The sequence below is a fragment of the Leptinotarsa decemlineata genome, unplaced genomic scaffold (genome assembly GCF_025532065.1).
Source record: "Leptinotarsa decemlineata unplaced genomic scaffold, Ldec_3_MD MMD2_tig00000251_RagTag_RagTag, whole genome shotgun sequence".
NCBI lineage: Eukaryota > Metazoa > Arthropoda > Insecta > Coleoptera > Chrysomelidae > Leptinotarsa > Leptinotarsa decemlineata.
The window spans coordinates 556626-576626 of record NW_027412547.1 but is presented as its reverse complement, the minus strand read 5'-3'; the positions used below and the strand labels follow the sequence as shown (position 1 = coordinate 576626).

The following is a 20001-nucleotide window of genomic DNA, read 5'->3' as shown; positions in this document are numbered from 1 at the left end:
CGGGGTACTCCTGTCCTTACATCCAGTATGCTAGAAATTGAATTGCAGGCCTTCAGATATTGTTTGCGATCCTCAACATTGTCACTTATTCCACAGTGGTGGAGCTTTCTCAGCAGTATTCTGTGATTCACACAGTCAAAAGCTTTTGATGAAAAACAGAACACCGCTGCGGTTGCCTGTTCTGAATCAACATTGCCCTAGGTTTGCTGCAAAAACGAAAATATTGCATCAGAGCTGCTTCAACCGTAATTCAATAAGTTTTAGAGACTGCCTCGGATTATCCTGCACACTCTCACAGACAGCGGCGATTTTTTCGGCAGATTTTGCATTTCGTCGACGTACGGGTGTTGGTCGATCGTCAAAGTTCGGAAGTCCCTATATTTAAAGCTCGTTAGTTTGATAGCCCATGTGGTATATTTAATTCTATGGAATCTATTATTTCTTGATCATTGTTTTCGAAAATGTTATCAATATAGCCATTCAAAGGTTCAAAGTAACGTTATAAATATGGGAACGTTATTAATACCACAAAGTGGTACTGGAATTTATCGGAGTAAACACCCTGATCGTGTTTTCTGTAGCTTTTCCTTGTTTGACTGTACTAACTCCGGAATAGCCACAGCCAGTTGTCAGTGTCATCTTTGCATCTCATTTCCCTGCATCATACCGTCCATCTAATTCACCAGTTGTTCAAAAAAACAAACAAAATCCATGGTAGACAAAAAAAAAAACGAAATTGGACTACCACCCCGTGAAAGTGATATGCCCATCACAAGATTTTGTGGGTTGTTCCTCCAGATTTTTAGTGAGTGAAGATGAAGCGACCAATGAACATAAATATTCAACAGAAGATAACACTTCCTACGAAAGAACTAACAAATCAGAAGACATCAATTTGAGCTCTCCAGGTATACACACACTCACTAACATTTTTGGATATAAAAATACTTTATCCAAGTAATTACTCCGTTTACACGAGCGTATTTTTAATCTCCCTTTTTCTGGGAGTATCCACCTTCCACAACCTGAAAAAAATATCAATAATAAAAATGTTCTGCTCACCAGAAACTTGTTATATTTAATAAATTTGCCTATCAAAAATAAAAGGTAAGAATTTTTAGAACAGTTGTTGTTTAGGAGACTTGGTTCTGGCTCCGTCTTTAGAATTGAAAACTAGCCATTTTGCAGTTTTATCGCAAGCTGCTTTACTTTTTTAATTTCTTCGATAGGTGCCACAGAAATCTGAGTTTTAACATCACCTTCTAGAAAAGACAGGATACCATCCTCAATTTATTGGATGCTTGTGGAATCAGGTCAGTAAATTAATGATTATTACATAATATCACATAGTAAGTGTGATTATAATCACATAGATAATAATTATTATCTAGTAAGCAGAGGCGAGTTATTCAAATCAATCTGTGATATCTTGGTAGTTTTTGCACGTATTGATTTCCATACTTATTTCCATACATTCTGAAATGTTTCTGCGTTTTTACGTGAACTTCGAATGTTTTTCCACTGTGACATATGTAAAATTTCGAACACGATCCAAACGATAATTTATTAACGCCTGCTTCATCTGACACCAAACTCCAATTTCGTCATATGCATCTTCAAATTATCATTAGTTTGATAAGCCATGTTCACATACTTATTTCATGAGACATTCGAAATAGTGATTCAAGGCTTAGTGCCCTTTTGGCTACCTTTTCGTTTTTTTTTCTTTAATGAAGTCTACACCTCCCTCCTTTCATTTGATGTGCTACACGTAACGATCCAACTATTATTAACGAAGATGCGGCTTAGTGCTCTTCTGACGTATTGCGTCATCTCTGTTTTTCTTTATCAATAAATTTTGCATTCCTTTTCCTTTCATTGGATGTTCTGTACTTGATGATGTGACTATTATTAGCGAAGATACAACTTAGTGCCCTTCTAGCATAATCTGTTTTTTCCTCTCCGTTTCATATGACGTGTTGCACGTTACGATCCGACTATTATTAACGAAGATGCGGCTTAGTGCTCTTCTGACGTATTGCGTCATCTCTGTTTTTCTTTATCAATAAATTTTGCATTCCTTTTCCTTTCATTGGATGTTCTGTACTTGATGATGTGACTATTATTAGCGAAGATACAACTTAGTGCCCTTCTAGCATAATCTGTTTTTTCCTCTCCGTTTCATATGACGTGTTGCACGTTACGATCCGACTATTATTAACGAAGATGCGGTTTAGTGCTCTTCTGACATGTTGCACCCTCTTTGTTTTTTCTCTGTCGATAAATTCTGCATTCCTTTCATTTCACGTGTTGCACACAGCGATCTGATTTGCTAACTAAGATACGGCCTAATGCCCTTTCGGTATGCTGCTATCTTATAACTCCATGATCACACCCAGTATCCGATTCTATATGACCCATCCTATGATCAGACTGAATGATCTCACGCCGCATACACTTCTCATGAATTCTCGCTCACAATTTTGGACCAGAAGCTTAGAATATTGTCAACAATTATTAGTTTCACTACAAATCTTCCATCTTCACATGCTGTTTCCTGTGTAATGTACCCAAACATTATAATCAACTACCCTGTGAGTTTCAATCTCATTCAATTGAAAACTTCAAAAAATAGACTTGAGACTTAACTGTCTGCTCTTTTGCCCGTCCCGACCTTGGCAAAACAAAAAGGAATTCTCTACAGCCGTTGCATCGACTAATTTTCTGATCTTGTCATCAAAGTTTCACTATCCACTCGACTTTTTTGTTTTATTTGATTACTGCTAAGTTATAAACCAGCCTTGGCTGATACTCCCCCTTTTCATCTTTATACTGAAAGTTTTTTCTTCTTTTTTTTATCTGTTTTTATTGTACTTTTCATGGTGAAGGAAAAATAATAATTATTATTATTTGCTCTAACATTAGCACTGAACTATTTTTTCTAACGGGTTTGTGCAACACACCTCCTGAGACTAAGATTAAGAACTAAGAGTTCAACTATGACAAATTAATAAAAGCATTTATGGAAACTCGACCAAGACTAAGTACCTACTAAGAACCTACTGGAATATTTTTGTTTATATTCGTTTATAGTAGGTATAGTAAAATATCAAATGAACAATAATTGTGGTTATGTAAGTAAACATGAGCAAATCCAATTGGAAACGCTCACTGCTTCCAAGTTCTCAGTATAATTTTTTGCCTTGCATTGACTGGCTTCCTTAAAATAGGTATGATGAAATTAAGTAAAAATCATTAATGTAATATCTGGTTTTCTTGACGACTTAATATCGTGATAGTGACTGCTTTCTTTTGTTTGATAAATCAAAAGTGAAATAACGTATGCCATGGAACCAGGATTTACAAAGGCAAAGGGTGGTTATGTTCTCAGAATTTACTTGTTGATGCTGGGAGAGTTTCTGGCGTCAAACAAAGACTTTTGTCTTCAGAAATGTTGAAAGTTTCATGTAAGTACGATAATAATCTTTCAAAAACAAATAATAAAAATAAGTCCAAAGCTTTTGAAAGATAATTGTAGTTTAACATTGGAGGTAATGTTATTGAAATGATATTTCTAAAACTACATACTAACCACACACACACATTGATTTATTAATTTCAGGTCCTCCAGGGCATCTAATGGCGATGTTAAAACGCGAAAGAAAACTGTGTACACTAAAAGATAACATAACAAGGTGAAAGATAGGAAAAATGAAACCTAACCTCAAAAAGTTCAATTTCGAATTTATTTCTCGGCCGAGCTAATACTGGTTTGTAATCTAAAACTTTACGCATACACTTCAAAGTGATCTTCACGAAAATGAATACTGGGTTATATTCCCGTTGAATCCGCCTTGCGAGTTTAAGCCACTTATTTCGCGTTGCTTTTTTGTACGGACGAACACAAATAACTCGTTCGGAGTTTTTATTGATTTATTAATACATCGAAGGAATTCACACCAAATAATAGTTTACGGAAGAGCTTCTAGTGCTTACATGCAGTTTACACGAACGTGACGTCACAAGCGACGCTTTGGCACTTTGAAGTGTTTTGGTTCGAATTTGAAACTCATAAATTGAAGTGTACTTTTTATGATATGTTTCCCAACATTATAAAACAGTATTTGAAAATCTATCATTAAACCTATTGTAGTTGGTATGAGCGGTGAATTCTAACACATGGGCTAAAAAATCCCGTGCCTAAGAAAGAAAACGTGTTTTTTGTGCAAAATTAGCTTGATTCATCAACGTAATCTTCATCAAGAGCCACATCGGTCATTCAAGCGTTGCTCTAACATTTCAATATCACATTTCCAGAACGATTTAACTTTTGCCTCAACGTAGGCATCAGTTTTAGCAACAACCTCTTCATTCGAGTGAAATTTCATACCGGTGAGCATTTTTTTGAGATCTGTAAACAGCCAGTAGTCGCTGGGAACAAAATCTGGTGAATACGGTGGATATGGAAGCAATTCGAAGTTCAATTCATATAGTTTTGCCGATTTTGTGTATTTTTTATTTTCTGGTGTTACTTCCTCATTTAGATGTCCACTGATGACATTGGTGTCTCTACTACCACATTTGAAATCGGTAAACCAACGTTTAATTGTTGTTTCTGATGAACGATATTTTTTCCCATCAAGAAGCAATTAAATTGAAATATGAAATCGTTTTTGATCTATTGTTTTGATAATAGCAAAATTACTGTCACTCTTAGCACAATAATTCAAACACTAATGAGTAGAATATCATGAAATTTCAATAGCTTTCTTTTGAAGGTTAGTACTAACTGAAAAAGCGGTTAATGCAATAAGACTAGCGCTATCTATGTATTAGGCCCAACAGAGTTTTCAGCACAGGTAGTAGACACCATATTTCAGTTGTTATTCAAACTTATGGTGCTTTCAGGAAATTCAGAGCAATCCTCACAGAAGAGACACAAATCGACTTCAAATGAAAATTCCATAAGCATACAAAACTCGCCTCCACACAAAATTACATTCCAATCCGATCATCGAACTTTGGAGGAAGACGAGCCATGCATGTCGAAAGGTAGAGTGGAACCAGAGCTTGCCAGCCGGTGTTGTATAACCATGAAAGAAAAAGTCATCATGAAAAGAAAACTGAACGAAGAAGATAAACCCAGTGATTTCGCACTGGTTGATGGAGTGATCTATATTAGGAAATCTGCAGTAGACGCATGCGCCGCAACGAAGGGGACTCCTAGGCTTGAACATGGATCAATACCAGGTCCCAAGTCTGAACCAACTGAACAAAAATCACTTGGGGCAGACCCTGAATCAACGTCAGTTGATTCACCTGCGCTGAAAATAGACAAATTTGAACAACCAGCTCGTCCCGATGATATTGCTGATGAATACAAAGCAGTTCAAGGTATTCCACCGTCATTATAATATGAAAGAGTCTCCCCGCTTCATCTGTTTGTCTGAACGCCATAAACTCAAACTACCGAACGAATTCTCATATTCATATTGTATTACTCATTGTTGTTGTGTGTGAATTGGTCACAGATGGCAAATGTCTATCTTGTGAGGACAGTAAACCAATTTTATTGCTAGAATAGCCCTTTGTATTAAACAATTTCAATTAATCTTGGGAACTATCGCAAAATTGAAACTATCGCGCGACAAAATTGATTCAAACGGCCTCACATACCGATAAAAGATAAAGTGATAACTGTAGTTGAATCACTTAGGGGCTCATCTTCGATGCTGAAATCTCTGGAAGGAGATTTCGCAGACCAACGTCGAACATTGCGTAAAGGTTTTGGTAATCCTGTATCACATCGCGTCTTGCGTTTATAAGGTTTGTTTTCGACTATTTTACGTACAGTTGAGAAAGGAATTTCGGTCAAATCTGATGTTGCTTGTAATAGTTTGTTTCCCCCGAAACCAAACTTGAGATATAGATTCTTATATACATTGAAACCTACTCTCTGTGTTTCAATATTCAAATACATCCGAATCTTATTCACTGGTATCTCTTTTTCGCATTGTTCGCCATCGCTATTGGAATCACCACACTGGAAAAAGTATGCGTTGTTATCATACTCATTATTATTAGTACTTATCCAAGGACGCCGCATTTCAAACAGATAACAAAAATTTTAAGTAATTATAACTGCACCAATATCGAATTTCAACACTCAAATCGCGATCAGTTGCTGAACTGAACACGACGGCGATAACCATCACCGCATTCCCGATTTTTATTCGTCACCGTAACATGACTTCAAATTTAATTTTATTTCTTTTCAGCCAATCATAAAACTCGGTTAGTAAAAATTATCCAATACGAACCGTCAATTCTTCAGTCCACGTGGGCTATTTTGCAGCCGGTTCATTTCTATATATTGGCTCTTTTTTGACCAGTGACAGTGCCGTTTATTTTAACTATACCACGACACAGTAAAATGAATATTTATTGAGATATGGAGCTACAAAAACACATGACATTCAAACGGCAAAACTTTTGAAACTATTTTCTGTATATTCCATTGTGGAATGTGTTTTATTCTTTGTCTAGCGAATGTTCAACTTTTAATTTATAAATAGAATTCATGTCGAGTAAACGCTATGGTTTATATAAATTTTCAATTGGTTATAAAAAAGTTAGATGAAGAATGCAATTCAAGGAATTATTTTGTTAACTACTTGGTGGTTTCAAAGATGTAATTGAATCAGTTCCACATAATATACTGAATAATATTACTGTAATTTTGAATGGAGAATTGTGAAGTAAATTAGACTCAGATTAAAGCCATTACTGCTCGAGCGGTGAAATCTGTCAAATTTCACTGCTTCTGCTGGTTGCTGCATAAACTATCAGTAATTTTGAATACTGATGGTGGAATAACCGTCGATTTATATATGAATTCAGAACACGTTATTGCAAGACAAACATCGTTGTTTTTTCTACGTAGTCACTTAAATGTATTCAGTAATCTGAAAACTACTATTTCAACGCACGATTGACCTTATTAAGTGATGCGACCCCATGGTTGCCAACTGCGGTAAAATAATGACATTTGAGAATTTGACATTTGCTAATGAATAATTAACCTATCTTCTTGAGTTCCTTATGCATTTTCATCTTTGGGACATAATTGGGACAGACCATCTGATATTTCTTCATAGCTGATTCTTCATTCTGGAGCCCCAACTTCATATAGGACGACTGGAAATCTCTTTCAGACATATTCTGGAAATCAGTTTCTCATTTAACAAAAACAAAAATGCAGAAGGAACTCAGAAAGAGAGGTTATTTATTTATTAGCAATTGTCAAACTTCATTATTTTAACGCATTTGGAAACCATGGGGTCGCATCACTTAATAACGTCAATTACTAATCGTTTTTGTCGTGTCCGAAACAGCAGCGGACATCAAAGAGTGCGCCACCTGCTGCAAGACCCTCAAGTGTGGCCTGAAGGATCTTCTGCGCATGTGTCACTCCGAACCCGATGCCGTCATTAAGCTATACAATGATCGACAAGGCCATTGTGGAGTCCCAGACGAAGAATCCGGCGAGGCGTTCATTTTTCAAATGGAAAAGACGCACGGTACAGTATTCGGCGACGAGAAGTATCATTATTTGATGGTGGACAAATCTACGCTATTGAACGAGGCAGTGAGTATCACTATACTGGAATATACGAGGTTTTTTTTTAATCTGCAAACAAACTATAAATATCATAATTTTGATAAAAATGCATTCAAAGCTCACTCTAGTTAGAGAGGAAAAATATTTTGATTTTCTTAGAGACATGGAGTCATCAGTGAAAAGTGGAAAGTCACAAAGGTTTTTTCCAAAGAACTATTATTGTGTGGTCTGAAAAGATTGTTGGCTATGATACAGATGGCGCCACTGGTATTGAATCCATATGATTTTTGGTTAACCCTAACCTCCAAAAGATACGTGTATGGGATTGAGGTTCTGTCTGGCGGATCTCGCCAGCCCTATCCTCTGCCGTATGTGGGACCTGAAGGTTAATCTCCTGTCGAGGGTGACTCCCAGGTATCTTGCTTCGTTGGTCCACGGAATCTCTTGTACGTTGAGATAACGTTCCCTTTCGGGATTACCAGCCTCTGGATTAACAGTATCGCCTGACTCTTGTCAGGGTTTATACTGATTTTCCAAAGATTGACCCATTCCACTAATCTGTCCGCTTGCTGTTTAAAGTATCTGGTGTCTTGCGCGTGGCTAGTAGATTTCGTCAGTAAAGCTGTGTCGTCCGCGTAGAGTGTCAACTTGTTGAAGTTGTTCTCTGGCTTGGGCACGTCTGCTGTGTATGGTGTGGGAAAGAACTGCACCTTGTGAGACCCCTGCTTCCAGAAGTCGCATGGTAGAGAGTTCGTGTTCTACTCTGCAACGGCATCATCCGTCTGCTAGAAAAGATTCGATTAGTGTTGCCATTTGTTTCGAATAGCCAAAATTGCTCATTTTGGCAAATAGTCAGTCGTGCCCAAACTCTAACGAACGCCTTGGAGACGTCTAGGAATATCGCTCCGATGTGGTATCTTTTGCCCAGGTTGAAACCTTCAGTCGCATAATCTTCTACCCTCAGGACTTGTAGCTCTGTTTAGTGTTCAGATCTGATATCGAACTGTTCGTTCGATGGTTTGGTCCTCTAGTCTTTTCCATATGACTCGTTTTGCTTACTGCTCAACGGAGGAGTTAAGCTTATTGGCCGAAGATTATCTGGAAATAAGTGGTTTTTCTTCGGCTTCGGTATGTGAATGACTGTTGCGTCCTTGAAGGGATATGGAAAATGTTGTAGTCTGAGTACAACATCAATGATGCTCGTCATTGTCGCTATACCCTTCCTCGGTTTGGAATTTGGTCCGGGCCTGGTGCTTTCCTAGTGGCAAGTCCTTTTGTGTATATTTTTTTTTCTTTTATTTGTCTGGCTGCTATTCACTTTCTCTTGAAGACTACTGAGCTCCTCTATTCCGGAAAGGGTACGGTTCTCACTTCTGGAGGTGTTCTTTGGATCGTGTCCTTTCTCACAAATGGATTTTGCATTTCTTCTTCTGCTTGAGTCGCTTCTCAGTTTTGTTTCAGCCATTTCATAGGGGTCACGATAGTATGTCCAGCATAGCAGGGCGCCGTGCTGGACTAGAATTTGTAAACTAATTACACTTTCGACAACAGGTGAATTTTTGAATATGACTAAACTTATTGGTATTATGGAAAAATGTTTAACAATGGTGAGTGGTCAACATCCTGTTGGTCGTTCAGCAGGAATCCGAACGTTTCCCCTTATTTATTTTCAGAGACTCCAGCAGGTTCAACTTCTGCCCTCAGCTTCTACATTATGTCGTACATAGTGTTGAAATCGTGATCGTTCTCCAAAAGGTGGAACGCATGGATAGAATTGGTCTTCTTAATTTCTTGAAGACCTACATACAGATATATAAACTGTTCGTTTTTCATTTTTAGATTCCTGACGTTCCGGAACCGAAAGATGTCAAATCTGTGAACAAAAAATCTGCACGACTAGCGGACGAAGTGACATCTCGCGACCAAAAAAGATCGAACATCCCCATATTTTCCGAAGTACTCATTCAGACTGAGCCACAACTCAAGGCGCCTTCTGATTTCCACCTCCCAACACGTCACTCTCAAGAATCGGGCATGGATTCACAGAAGCAATCAGATAGTAAGAATTATACTTGTGGCAAAGTTGTTGATGACATGCGTCATCAACACAGACAACATTTGATGCAAATTCGTTGATCTATTTTTTTCGATAGTAAAAAATCGCCGATAACGCAAAATACGTCCAAATTGTATGCCTTTCACCAACAAACTGAACATGCTAAACAGATGAAACCGTGAACCAATATAAAAATATTTTTAAAAATCGTTAGTCGAATATACGTAGCTCGGGAAATTTGAACATTCACGTCAACTCGATGGAACTCTTTAGAAGCCGATTAAACAATCCTCGAACAGAGGCGGCGTTCTAGAAATTTCGAGTGACAAAAGTGGGTCTGGGCGTTAGCTTGACTGAGTCGCAGTCCATCGGATAAGTACGTTTGTTCTGGTGTGAGAAAACTATTTTCAATAAATTAATTTCACAGCAAAGATTCCATTTCCACCTATAGACCGGATTTTTTCTCTTCAGATACACTCGTATTGAAACAACCGTCACGTGACACTACCCGTGAATCGGATCCAATGGATCTGCAGAAAGAGGGAGTCTCCGACCGGACCATTACCACCAAAACTGAGTCAGAACCGATTTCTCTCGCAGAAATGCTGGAACCTCATGGTCACTCTAGAAGAATCAGCATAATATGGGATGATGCGATCGATCCTGCAACGAAAATGGTGAAACTAGCAAGCAGCAATCATCAAGGTAAGTTGCAAGCTTTCATTCAACTTGCAATGTACGATGTCTGTTCAAAAGAAAAAATGAATTTTCATGTATCTCCAAAAATTATTAATGTATTCCCCTTCAAATTAGTCCCACTTAGTCCCCGCCCAAAATGGGCGGTGTACCATGATATGGGTATCAAATGAAATGGTTTGCTGAAAAGTACACAGAAAATAACATCAATTCCTTCTAAATCCAATATGGCGGATTAGATTTTTATGCGCCCTCATAATATGGGTACAAATGAAAGGGTTTGCTAAGAAGAAAACAAAAGTAACATTACATTACTCTTATTTCCCGATATTCATTCGGTCGGTAGTGTGAGAGAAGGGACCAGTCCCTGAATGTCTCAATCAAGGTAAGCACTATGTCAAATTGGCACACTTGTCAAACTATATGTTAGTCTAAGCGAAAGAAATATGTGATTTATATAAATATATCTCTATAATAGCAGCAGGTAAATATAGTATAATAAAAGTTTCACAAAGTTTAGAGGCAGAGAAAAAATTTTCCGAAAGAAAAGTTCCAGGATAAAGTCTATTAAAAAAAATTAGTTTTTATACTAGAACGTGTTATGATATAATTATCAAGTATTGTAGAATTTATTTATTGAATTTATATTAACTTCACTTGATAGAACATTTGCCTAGACTTGACAGATCACAAACACTTGTTCGTTGTTCTGAACACGGAACACATATATAAGTCAGAACGCACCTATTTCTTAGAGTAATACTCACCGACATAACCTATAACTTATAACGTTATGTCGATGGTAGTACTCATATCAAATTCGACAAATATGAATATAAATCATATAAGTCTTCAGTGGAGAAAATACTAGGCTGTTCACAGAATCTACCCCGTCGTTCTTTTTTTCCATAAAATCTACAGACCTGGCCCACAAGTGGAATGATTCATTTTATCTGGAGAACGAAATAAACGAATTTGCATGTATAAGGATATTATTAAACACCCGGACTGTTGTGTGAAAGCTGTTTTCCGTTTTTTTGCTGTGGTCTGCAGATCGAGCACTTCGACCGTTACCTAATCGCGTTTGATAACATCTACCGCAGTATTAGTTGAAACATCAGTCCTGCAGCCCTTGGTCAGAAACCCGAAAAACAGCTTTGTCGTAGTTATCTCTGCCGTTAAAGCTTACATTCCTCAATCATACGGAGTATTTTTTCTCGGCACTTCCCTGATATTTGATACCTTTTAAACTTCCATCAAAAACACGTTAGGTACACTATTACATCCACTTGTTTGAGATAATCATTTTAGAGAGACGAGTAAGTGCTATAAGCTGGAGCGGCGTGGATACTATTAGAAATGTACCCAGAGAAAAGGAATCAGATTCGCAAGGCAGCCCATCCTCCTCTTCCGATTTCCAAAAAGCAACACGCAAAGGAATGACCCAGAATTCTTTCTTCGAGAATATCGTCAAAGAAGAGAGGAAGAAAAACGAAGAAGCAGTCAACAGACCGAGAGGCAGATCGCTGGTCAGTCCTACGGAAAGGTAAAACTTTTTCTCAGGTCTATATACCAGTTGGCACATCGGAGACACTATACAGTAATTGTAATTATAATAATGAAAAAATTATACTGACAGAATGGTTATGGATGGGGCCTGTAAAGTTGTCAGAAGTTTGGATCCTCTTCTGAGTATGGTCCGCGATCATGAAAGAGCAGGAATTGGATTGACGAGACACCGGTGTTGCCCTACGGGAACGAGAAGTGCAGAATTTATCGGAACTATTCGTTCCGCACCCTCAGGCTTATGCAAGCCAATAAGCCTGATGTAGTCCTTCTCGACCACCAGAGCAAGGCGATATTTGTCGTGGAGTTTTCAGCTCCTGGCGAGATGAATATCGTCCGAAAAGAAGGGGAAAACGGAGATTTTCTCTTCGAACTCCGCAGACTCTATTCAGTCCTCTCTGTCGGAATAGTTTTTTTTATTATTGGGGTCCTTGGTGGAATGATACCCTCTCTACTCTTGAATCTCAAAATAATGCCGACTTGCCCCACTTATGAAAAAATCTTAGCCGGACAAACGCAGAAGGATGTCATTCTTGGCTCACTGCGCTTGTTTAGGGCACATGAATCTTGGACCAACGGGAAGAGGTTATTGGTTGATAATGCTGGCGCGCCCTCCCGAATGTATCGGGGCTTCTGGGGATAGGATCTGACCAGCGCAAACTTCGTCTAAAAAATAGATCACGATTCTTGGACCCAATGGTCAATGATCCACGTCGGGCAGGGTTTGACATGTCATGAGCTCATCCTGCTTCTGCTCAGATACCTGCTGAGATGCCTTGAACAACTGATACCAGTCTGAAGGACTCGCTTCACCATAACATCTGGTCAGGCTAGAGTCTAAATAAATCGGGTCACTTTCAGATGGAGTGATCTTAGACTCCAGAGAAATGTATCTCCGTCAGTCCTTAAGGGTATGAAATTTGGGATAGACTAATGTACAACGGACTATCTCAAAATAGAATGATGGCGCAGATTACGGAGAGGATGTGCAGCCCGTAGAGAGAAGCATCCTGCACCATCTGGATGCCAGAGAGACGTAGGGGACAACGCCACTCACAAGAGGTAGCTTAAGTGAATAACTCTCTCCGCGAAAAATATAAGTACAAACTCCGACAGATCTGGTTATCGGAACTGTCGGGGAAGAACCAACATATAAAAATAAAAAATCGCTAATCGAACGTTCCCTCCTGATTTCGAATACAGAGTAGATATAAAACCAACAAAAACTGTATTTGGTCACCTATCTATACGCAAGAAGTCTCACAATTTAATGCATGATATGAATTCATAGGGCCCCTTCGAAGAAAAAATGGTTCGGGCTGCTAAAAAGCAGGAAACAGTCGGATTCCTCAAATGACGGGGCCCCCAAACAGGGAGCTATCAGAAGAAGAAGCGTCATCGAGAGCGTTAACCGAGATGCGGACGAAGTAGATTCTGCGTAAGTTTTGTGTTGGAATTGGCCGATACTTGAGGAAAATCTATAGCGTATTCACTTTATCGTGAGATTTCCATTGAATAGTTTAAAAACCGCAACACATGTTCCAACTATATAATAGTTTCCTCGGGTCTGTTCGTCCTGACTAAATTCCACCTAATTTGTATAGATATTATAACGGGAAGATAGGGACTAACGAACTCTGATAATTGATAACAGCCATATTGTTGAAGCTACATCTGTCAAATCAGTTGTAGACTTTTTTGTGGAGTTTTCTCAAGTCGCAGCTGTAACAAAAGACAATAGAGAGGCCTTTTGCATCCTCAGACTGCTTTTTTCAAGCAAATTTTTGGTCATAATTGTAGGACTGATCATTTCATATAAGAATCCGTTGCGGTAAATAAAACACTCCCACACATTCGATTTTCCAGAAGACTCAATTGATGCCAGCGGAATAAAATGCACCAGCATGTGTCGTTTGAACAGTAGTATTCGTAGAGGCGTTAAATTACGCCCCGAGTTTAAGATTCCCTTTGAAATAGTGTTAATGGTCGCTTAAGAAAAAAATCATTCCAAATATTCATGAAAATGCCGATACGCTTTTTTATCAATGAGTTTTTGTATTACTGACAGTAAACTATCTGACCTATAGCTTTTGGCTGAGTTAGAGTGGTGATTCATCCCTAAAAACAAAACCTTCATCAGTACTAGTTTTTTTGATGTCAAGGTTTCGTTTATTATAAAAGGAATTTCTGGCATAATTGGTGACGGTTTTGAATTAGCTATGGAGTACATTGTAAATAGTTCAATGTTTTAGAACTGTTAGGATAGGATAGGATTTGTCATTGGATTGTTGCGTAACAAAAATAAACACTTACATCCAAGTCTGAAAAATGACTTGAGAAGAAGCAGTTCAAATCCTACGTAATCACTATAGGTGTTAATATTATCGAAGAATAATAGCCAGTGCTGCTCTCCAAGACAAAAGAATTTTGTACGAAAATGACAAATGAAAGTGTATGCTTTTCGCTATAATTGTATAGCATCAATGGTCGCCAACACTGTCATCAGAATAATTGACAAGTGACAGTTTCCCACATGATGCAAAGATGGAATGAAGCGATTAGCGCATGCGCAGACACTCCATCGTATGTGAAATTTAAATATTTTGCAGTGGTTATTGCAAATTTATTGATTTGATTACTATTTCCATTAATATTTTTTGAAAATTCTGCATTCACTAATCTAGCTTCAGCTTATATTATGTATCAAATCAAATGACAACACAAAGTCTCCTAAAATAAAAATCAAGAGGGGTTAGGTGAACTACCAACTACCATTCATAAATATTTATTTAAAATTCGTCATTTCTCTTTTCTCACTGTGGATTTATTTTTCTTTTAGCGTCAGCGGTTTTCGACAGATTTGACTGATCTGAAAAATAAGTGCTCTATGATCGACGTGCTCGTGATCTATGAGTTCTATGACAGACGGACACGCCTATCATAATGAGACGGAAGACATAAATAGATTACTGGACTATCGAAGGACGAAGTGATTGAAATTTGTAAATATATACCATGGCCTTGTTCGAATCAATTCAAAACCAATTGAAGTCAAAATGTATGCTTTTTGTCAATGTGGTATGCATGTACGAAAAAATATTGAATTGTATAGCAATTCGTACAATTCTATAGCCAGGAGCAGCCCTGATAATAGCGCCCATCTCTAATGCTGCAAATATCTTAATGTCGGTAATGCAGTTTACTGTACGAATGTCATTTCAATATGTCAATCACTAGCAACGCTGCTTTTTGCTGTAAGTTGTAGTTGTCTGAATTCAGTATAATTAATACTAACTCTAACGATAGGGAGCCGAGGGGTCTTTGTTCTGCTTATTTTTGATGACATAGGGGCGGGGGATCTAGATGGCACATATGGCATCCCACGCATTGTCTATGTGTAAAAAACGAAAAATGCATATAATAATGTTCACGTAAGCATGGGAGGGGGGTAAGAGCTTTGCTTACTTTTGCTAACAAGGGGAGAGGGGTACCTTAAAGGTACTTCAAAAGAGTAAGGATCGTCTGATCAGAAAACAAACGCCTATTTTTCAGACCAACTTCATTATTTCAATGACCATAATAATTGAAACGGAAACTCGTGACTTCCTGGAATTAACATTTCATTTTTCCCGTTTTTACCACAGTTAACAGATGTCGCTATTGAAATTCAATTGTTTTCTGTCTTGCAGATATTTAATCAAAGATTTATCGCATGAAGAACAATCTATATCCAGCCAGAATTCACCAAGAAACAGTCTAGAAGCATATCGAAGACGTTCGGTTCCACTCGGTGAGTATAAAAAATATTTGCTTAAAAGAATACTTAAAATAATAGTAATAGTTCCTTTTATCACGTGGTGGGCGCAAGTGCGGCGTTATGTTGAAAGGTTGGTAGTTTGGAGGTTTTATGTAATGTTGGCAAGAAAAGTAATAATTGTCTCAGACTCAAATCAATCAATAGAACATGACAATTCATTGTTTCCGCTAGCAGAAACACTTTCAGTATGTGTTTGTGGAGTTACTTCCGGACTTTGCCTTCAGGTGGCGCAGTGGTACATCCTACTGAATCAACTGCAGAAAGAGCTTATGACTGATTGTTCGGTGGTCGAAAACACCATCCACGAGTTGAACACTAAAAAAAAAAGGCACATTGTACTGTTAGACATCTCAAAGGCTTTCCACCGTGTATGGCACGAAGGCCTTCTGCACAAATTAATCGCGTTCGACCTGCCTCGGGGCCTGATCCGGTGGATTGGGTCTTTCCTGAAAGACAGAACATTTCAGGTTAGAGTAGAGGGCTCTCTGTCTGACAACAGAGACATCCTCGCTATCTTCTCCGACCAGAAAAGTGAGGATATCTGGAAGGGAGATCGACTGGCAGGCACGGGTAAAGTACCTCGTCCTTCTAATAGACCGTAGGCTCACCTGGAACCCGCACATCACAACCGTAAAGGTAAAGATCGAGGGTTGGATAAAAAATCTGTAGCCTCTGATCTGAGGTTCCAAACAGTGCATCACAAATGATCTTTTATTTAACATCTCGAAGGCCTTCGACCGTGTATGGCACGAAGGTCTTCTGCACAAATTAATCGCGTTCGACCTGCCTCGGGGCCTGATCCGGTGGATTGGGTCTTTCCTGAAAGACAGAACATTTCAGGTTAGAATAGAGGGCTCTCTGTCTGACAACAGAGAGATCCTCGCTGGAGTGCCACAGGGGGCCGCGCTCCCGTGCTCTCTCCGACGTTGTATTCACTTTACACCAGTGACCTTCCGAGGCCCGAGCGTTTGAAGATGACACGGCGATTATTCCATGGGTCGAGAGCTCGGCGTCGTCTATATGCAACATGCATTGGACGACCTCGAGCGCTGGTACCTCGATTGGAAGATCCGAGTGAACCCGGACAAGACTGAGGCGATAACCATGGAAAGATTGCTATCTTCTCCGGCCAGAAAAGTGAGTATCTCTGGAAGGAAGATTGACTGGCAAGCGCGGGTAAAGTACCTCGGCTTTCTAATAGATCGTAGGCTCACTTGGAACCCGCACATTATGTGCGTTAAGTCAAAGATCGAGGGTCGGATAGCTAGTCTGTACCAACAGAAAATCCAAAATGAGTGTAAAGAACAAGATTACCATCTACAAGACGATGTTCAAGCCTGTCATCATGTATGCTTCAGGCGTCTGGGAACAAGCGGCGACGTATAATATCTCCATTCTGGAGAGATTGCAAAACAAGTTAATGAGGATGATTGTGAATGCTCCTTGGTTCGTGCGGAATGAAGTCATCCGCAGAGATTTGCAGCTGCCTTCACAAAAATCCGTTAGTTAGGGAAGCTATAGATTATGCTGTAGACGTCCCCCCCGATATAGAAGGCTCCGAAATTCTGTCGAATGAGGCCCTCACATCCCCCGTTAACGGATGAACAGATATCTCATCCATCCCACCCCAGCCAGGTAGGGGTACCCCGTGAAAGGCGGTACTGATGTCTGAGGATTTCATGCCGCCAACATCTCCTCAGCCATGAACCCATTTGTCCTTCTTCGACAAAAATCACCTAAAAGGGTAAGGGAGCTGGGCTCCAACCTGGATGAAATCAAGACGACGTGCAGGCAGAGGTTTGTTCGGGACCCCGTGAAGAGCGGTACTGATGTCTAAGGACGTTCATACCGCCACATCTCTTCAGTCACGAACCCATTTGTCTTTCTGACGAAAATCAGCTGCAACCTGAATGAACTGAGGATGAACTTGGTGTTTGTTCGGGCCAGTCGTAAGGGTAAGGGAGCCAGGCTCCAACATGTTCGAAATTAAGGTGACGTTGGTCTGTTTGTTCGGAACTGTTAGTTAAGGAAGCTATAGATTATGCTGTAGACGACCCCTCCCGAAATAGAAGGCCCCGACACTCTCTCGAAAGAGGCCCTTATGTCCCCCGTTAACGGACGAATAGATTTTTCATCCATCCTACCCTAGCCAAGTAGGGGTACCCAGTGAAGGGCGGTACTGATGTCTGAGGAATTTCATACCGCCACAACTATTCAGTCATGACTCATTTGTACCTCCGACAAATGCTAGTCGAAAGAGCTAGGGTACTAGGCCCAACCTGTTCGAAATCAAGATGGCTGCCGGGATATTCAGACGGTTCTCTCCATAATTAAAAGTAACTTTTTACAATTCCAGTAATTATCCAGAGCATTTTCAAAATCATTAATTGATAGAGCACAAACTTCATGCTCAGGCAGGCCATTCTAGTGGAAAAAAACACGGTTGAACAGAAAATTTTGGCGACACAGTTTTAGGAATCTTTCTGTCACTATTCTAAATGGGTGTCCTCTCAGCCTTTCATCATAACCACGCACAAAAAAGTTCAAATTCACTCTAAGAAAGAAATAGTTAGTTCTTCGGTTATTATTCTCTCCATACATTTGCAGGAAAGGCACGATAAGCTGATCTGATGATAGTTTGACGGATCCAACTTACTTCAATTTTAAAAAATAGTTATTATGGTGAAGTTTTTTCATGCTAGGGTTAATTTTTCTCATTTAGGGATGCATCTTCATTTATTTCTGTGAGTACTTTGTCTATCGTGGGTATTTCATTTCTGAAAATGTACTCATGCACTTTCCTCCTGATTGCATGTTTATCAGCATCATTTTGATTTTATGATTTTATGGTTTGACGATTCTGGTTTGTAAAATGTATGATTTTGTTTATATTCCCGTAAAACATTGTAAATCGAAACGCAACACACTCCAATTTTATCGGAAACTTTCGATACGACTTCGTCGACAGTCGATGTCTCAATTTCTTCCATCTCTTTCTTGAACACATTTAAAATCACTTCTTTCATCCCAACACTCAAATGTCTTTTTTTGGATCGTTTCCTGGCTGGACTCAGAGGATAGCTCACAGTGTCATCAGCAGTGTTTGTACTGGACATCTTGGAAAACAATTTTAAACAATATACCATAACGCAAGCCACACAAACGACTGATTACAACCCTGTGCTGGTACCGAACTCGTACCAAAAAGGCGAATTCACCAATGAACGCTGCCCTTTCCATCTGACACTGGGCGATCACGTGAACATCACGCTTCGGTTTTGTTTTGTTTTACTCTATCTTGGATTTGGATAGACTTTAGAGGCGTTATATCAGGTGATCTAGTGGTTTTTTCTAAGGCACCATGTCTGTTTGTCTGCCGGTTTGGATAATTGATAAACCCAAATTAGTTATCAACTGATAACGTTTTACATTTTAAGCAGGATTAGGCTGGTTTGAAAGTGACAATAATCCAAACCTGCTGGATTACCTTATACGACGCTTTTAGATTTTTGTGGGGATTCGTGAAATTTAAAGTATATGCAACACAACCGCAGTCTTTCCAAAGTTTATAATTAGAATAGGAGGTACTCCTCAAGGAATTACCTCATAAACAATCCATAGTATGAAAAATGAGATTGTAACAGGTATGAGCTCTGATTGTTTTAAATTTATGTACATCTCTGAAGTTGAAGAAATTATATTCAATTCAGAGATCAGTAAATTGATACATACCGATTCAAAACCTCCATTATCAGTAGCAATTACCAGACTCTTGTGCAAAGAATCATGATCATCTATTTTGAGTTATTCATATTTTCAGGACGTCCAGTGTTCGAGAAGAAACGAGAGATCAATCAATACTTACACAACGTTTGATAGGTTGTCGGTAACTATATTTAACTACATTATTAAAATAAATATTTCTACAACATCAATTGTTTTTTATTGATCGTCATTCATTCAATGAATCTAAACTGACACTCCAGGATATAACTGTGTCAAAACCATGTTTTTTAAGGACAAAAGACAAGCACTACAGGAAAATCCTTAAGGCGCTGCAAGATCTGTGCGAAAGTAACAATTCACGTTAGATTTGGAGATTAAATCCACTTGAAAAAACGTCCTCAGGAAGTTTATTCCACATAAACGCAGTTTCCCAGTTATGCTTAGAGTTCCATACATGAAAAAAATACTCCAAAGAAGGTTTGATCTGAGCTTTTATAAAGCGTAAAAAGTTGCTGAGGT

The 20001-nt window shown here is 38.9% G+C and overlaps 1 protein-coding gene across 3 annotated transcripts; it reads left to right on the top strand.

Moving 5' to 3' along the window:
• The first annotated feature begins 617 nt into the window (after window positions 1-617).
• LOC111509712 (uncharacterized) lies at window positions 618-19685 on the top strand. 3 transcript variants are annotated; one of them, XM_074173444.1, is made up of 10 exons: window positions 618-908; window positions 1230-1313; window positions 4909-5394; window positions 7398-7648; window positions 9461-9680; window positions 10149-10382; window positions 11685-11919; window positions 13231-13377; window positions 15629-15729; window positions 19577-19685. In XM_074173444.1, the coding sequence occupies exons 2-10, from the start codon at window positions 1298-1300 to the stop codon at window positions 19630-19632; spliced, it is 1746 nt and encodes a 581-aa protein (XP_074029545.1). In that variant the 5' UTR covers window positions 618-908; window positions 1230-1297; the 3' UTR covers window positions 19633-19685. The 3 variants fall into 3 exon arrangements, with proteins under 3 accessions (XP_074029545.1, XP_074029544.1, XP_023021276.2); XM_074173443.1 differs by having other exon boundaries at window positions 7395-7648; XM_023165508.2 differs by lacking the exon at window positions 1230-1313 and having other exon boundaries at window positions 619-908; window positions 7395-7648.
• Window positions 19686-20001: the final 316 nt, after the last annotated feature.

Bases quoted from the DNA above. Each gene is read 5' to 3' on its own strand.
- LOC111509712 (XM_074173443.1), top strand. The intron at 5,395-7,394 runs GTATTCCACCGT...TGTCCGAAACAG, and splicing joins TGAATACAAAGCAGTTCAAG to CAGCGGACATCAAAGAGTGC. The intron at 7,649-9,460 runs GTGAGTATCACT...TTTCATTTTTAG, and splicing joins CTACGCTATTGAACGAGGCA to ATTCCTGACGTTCCGGAACC.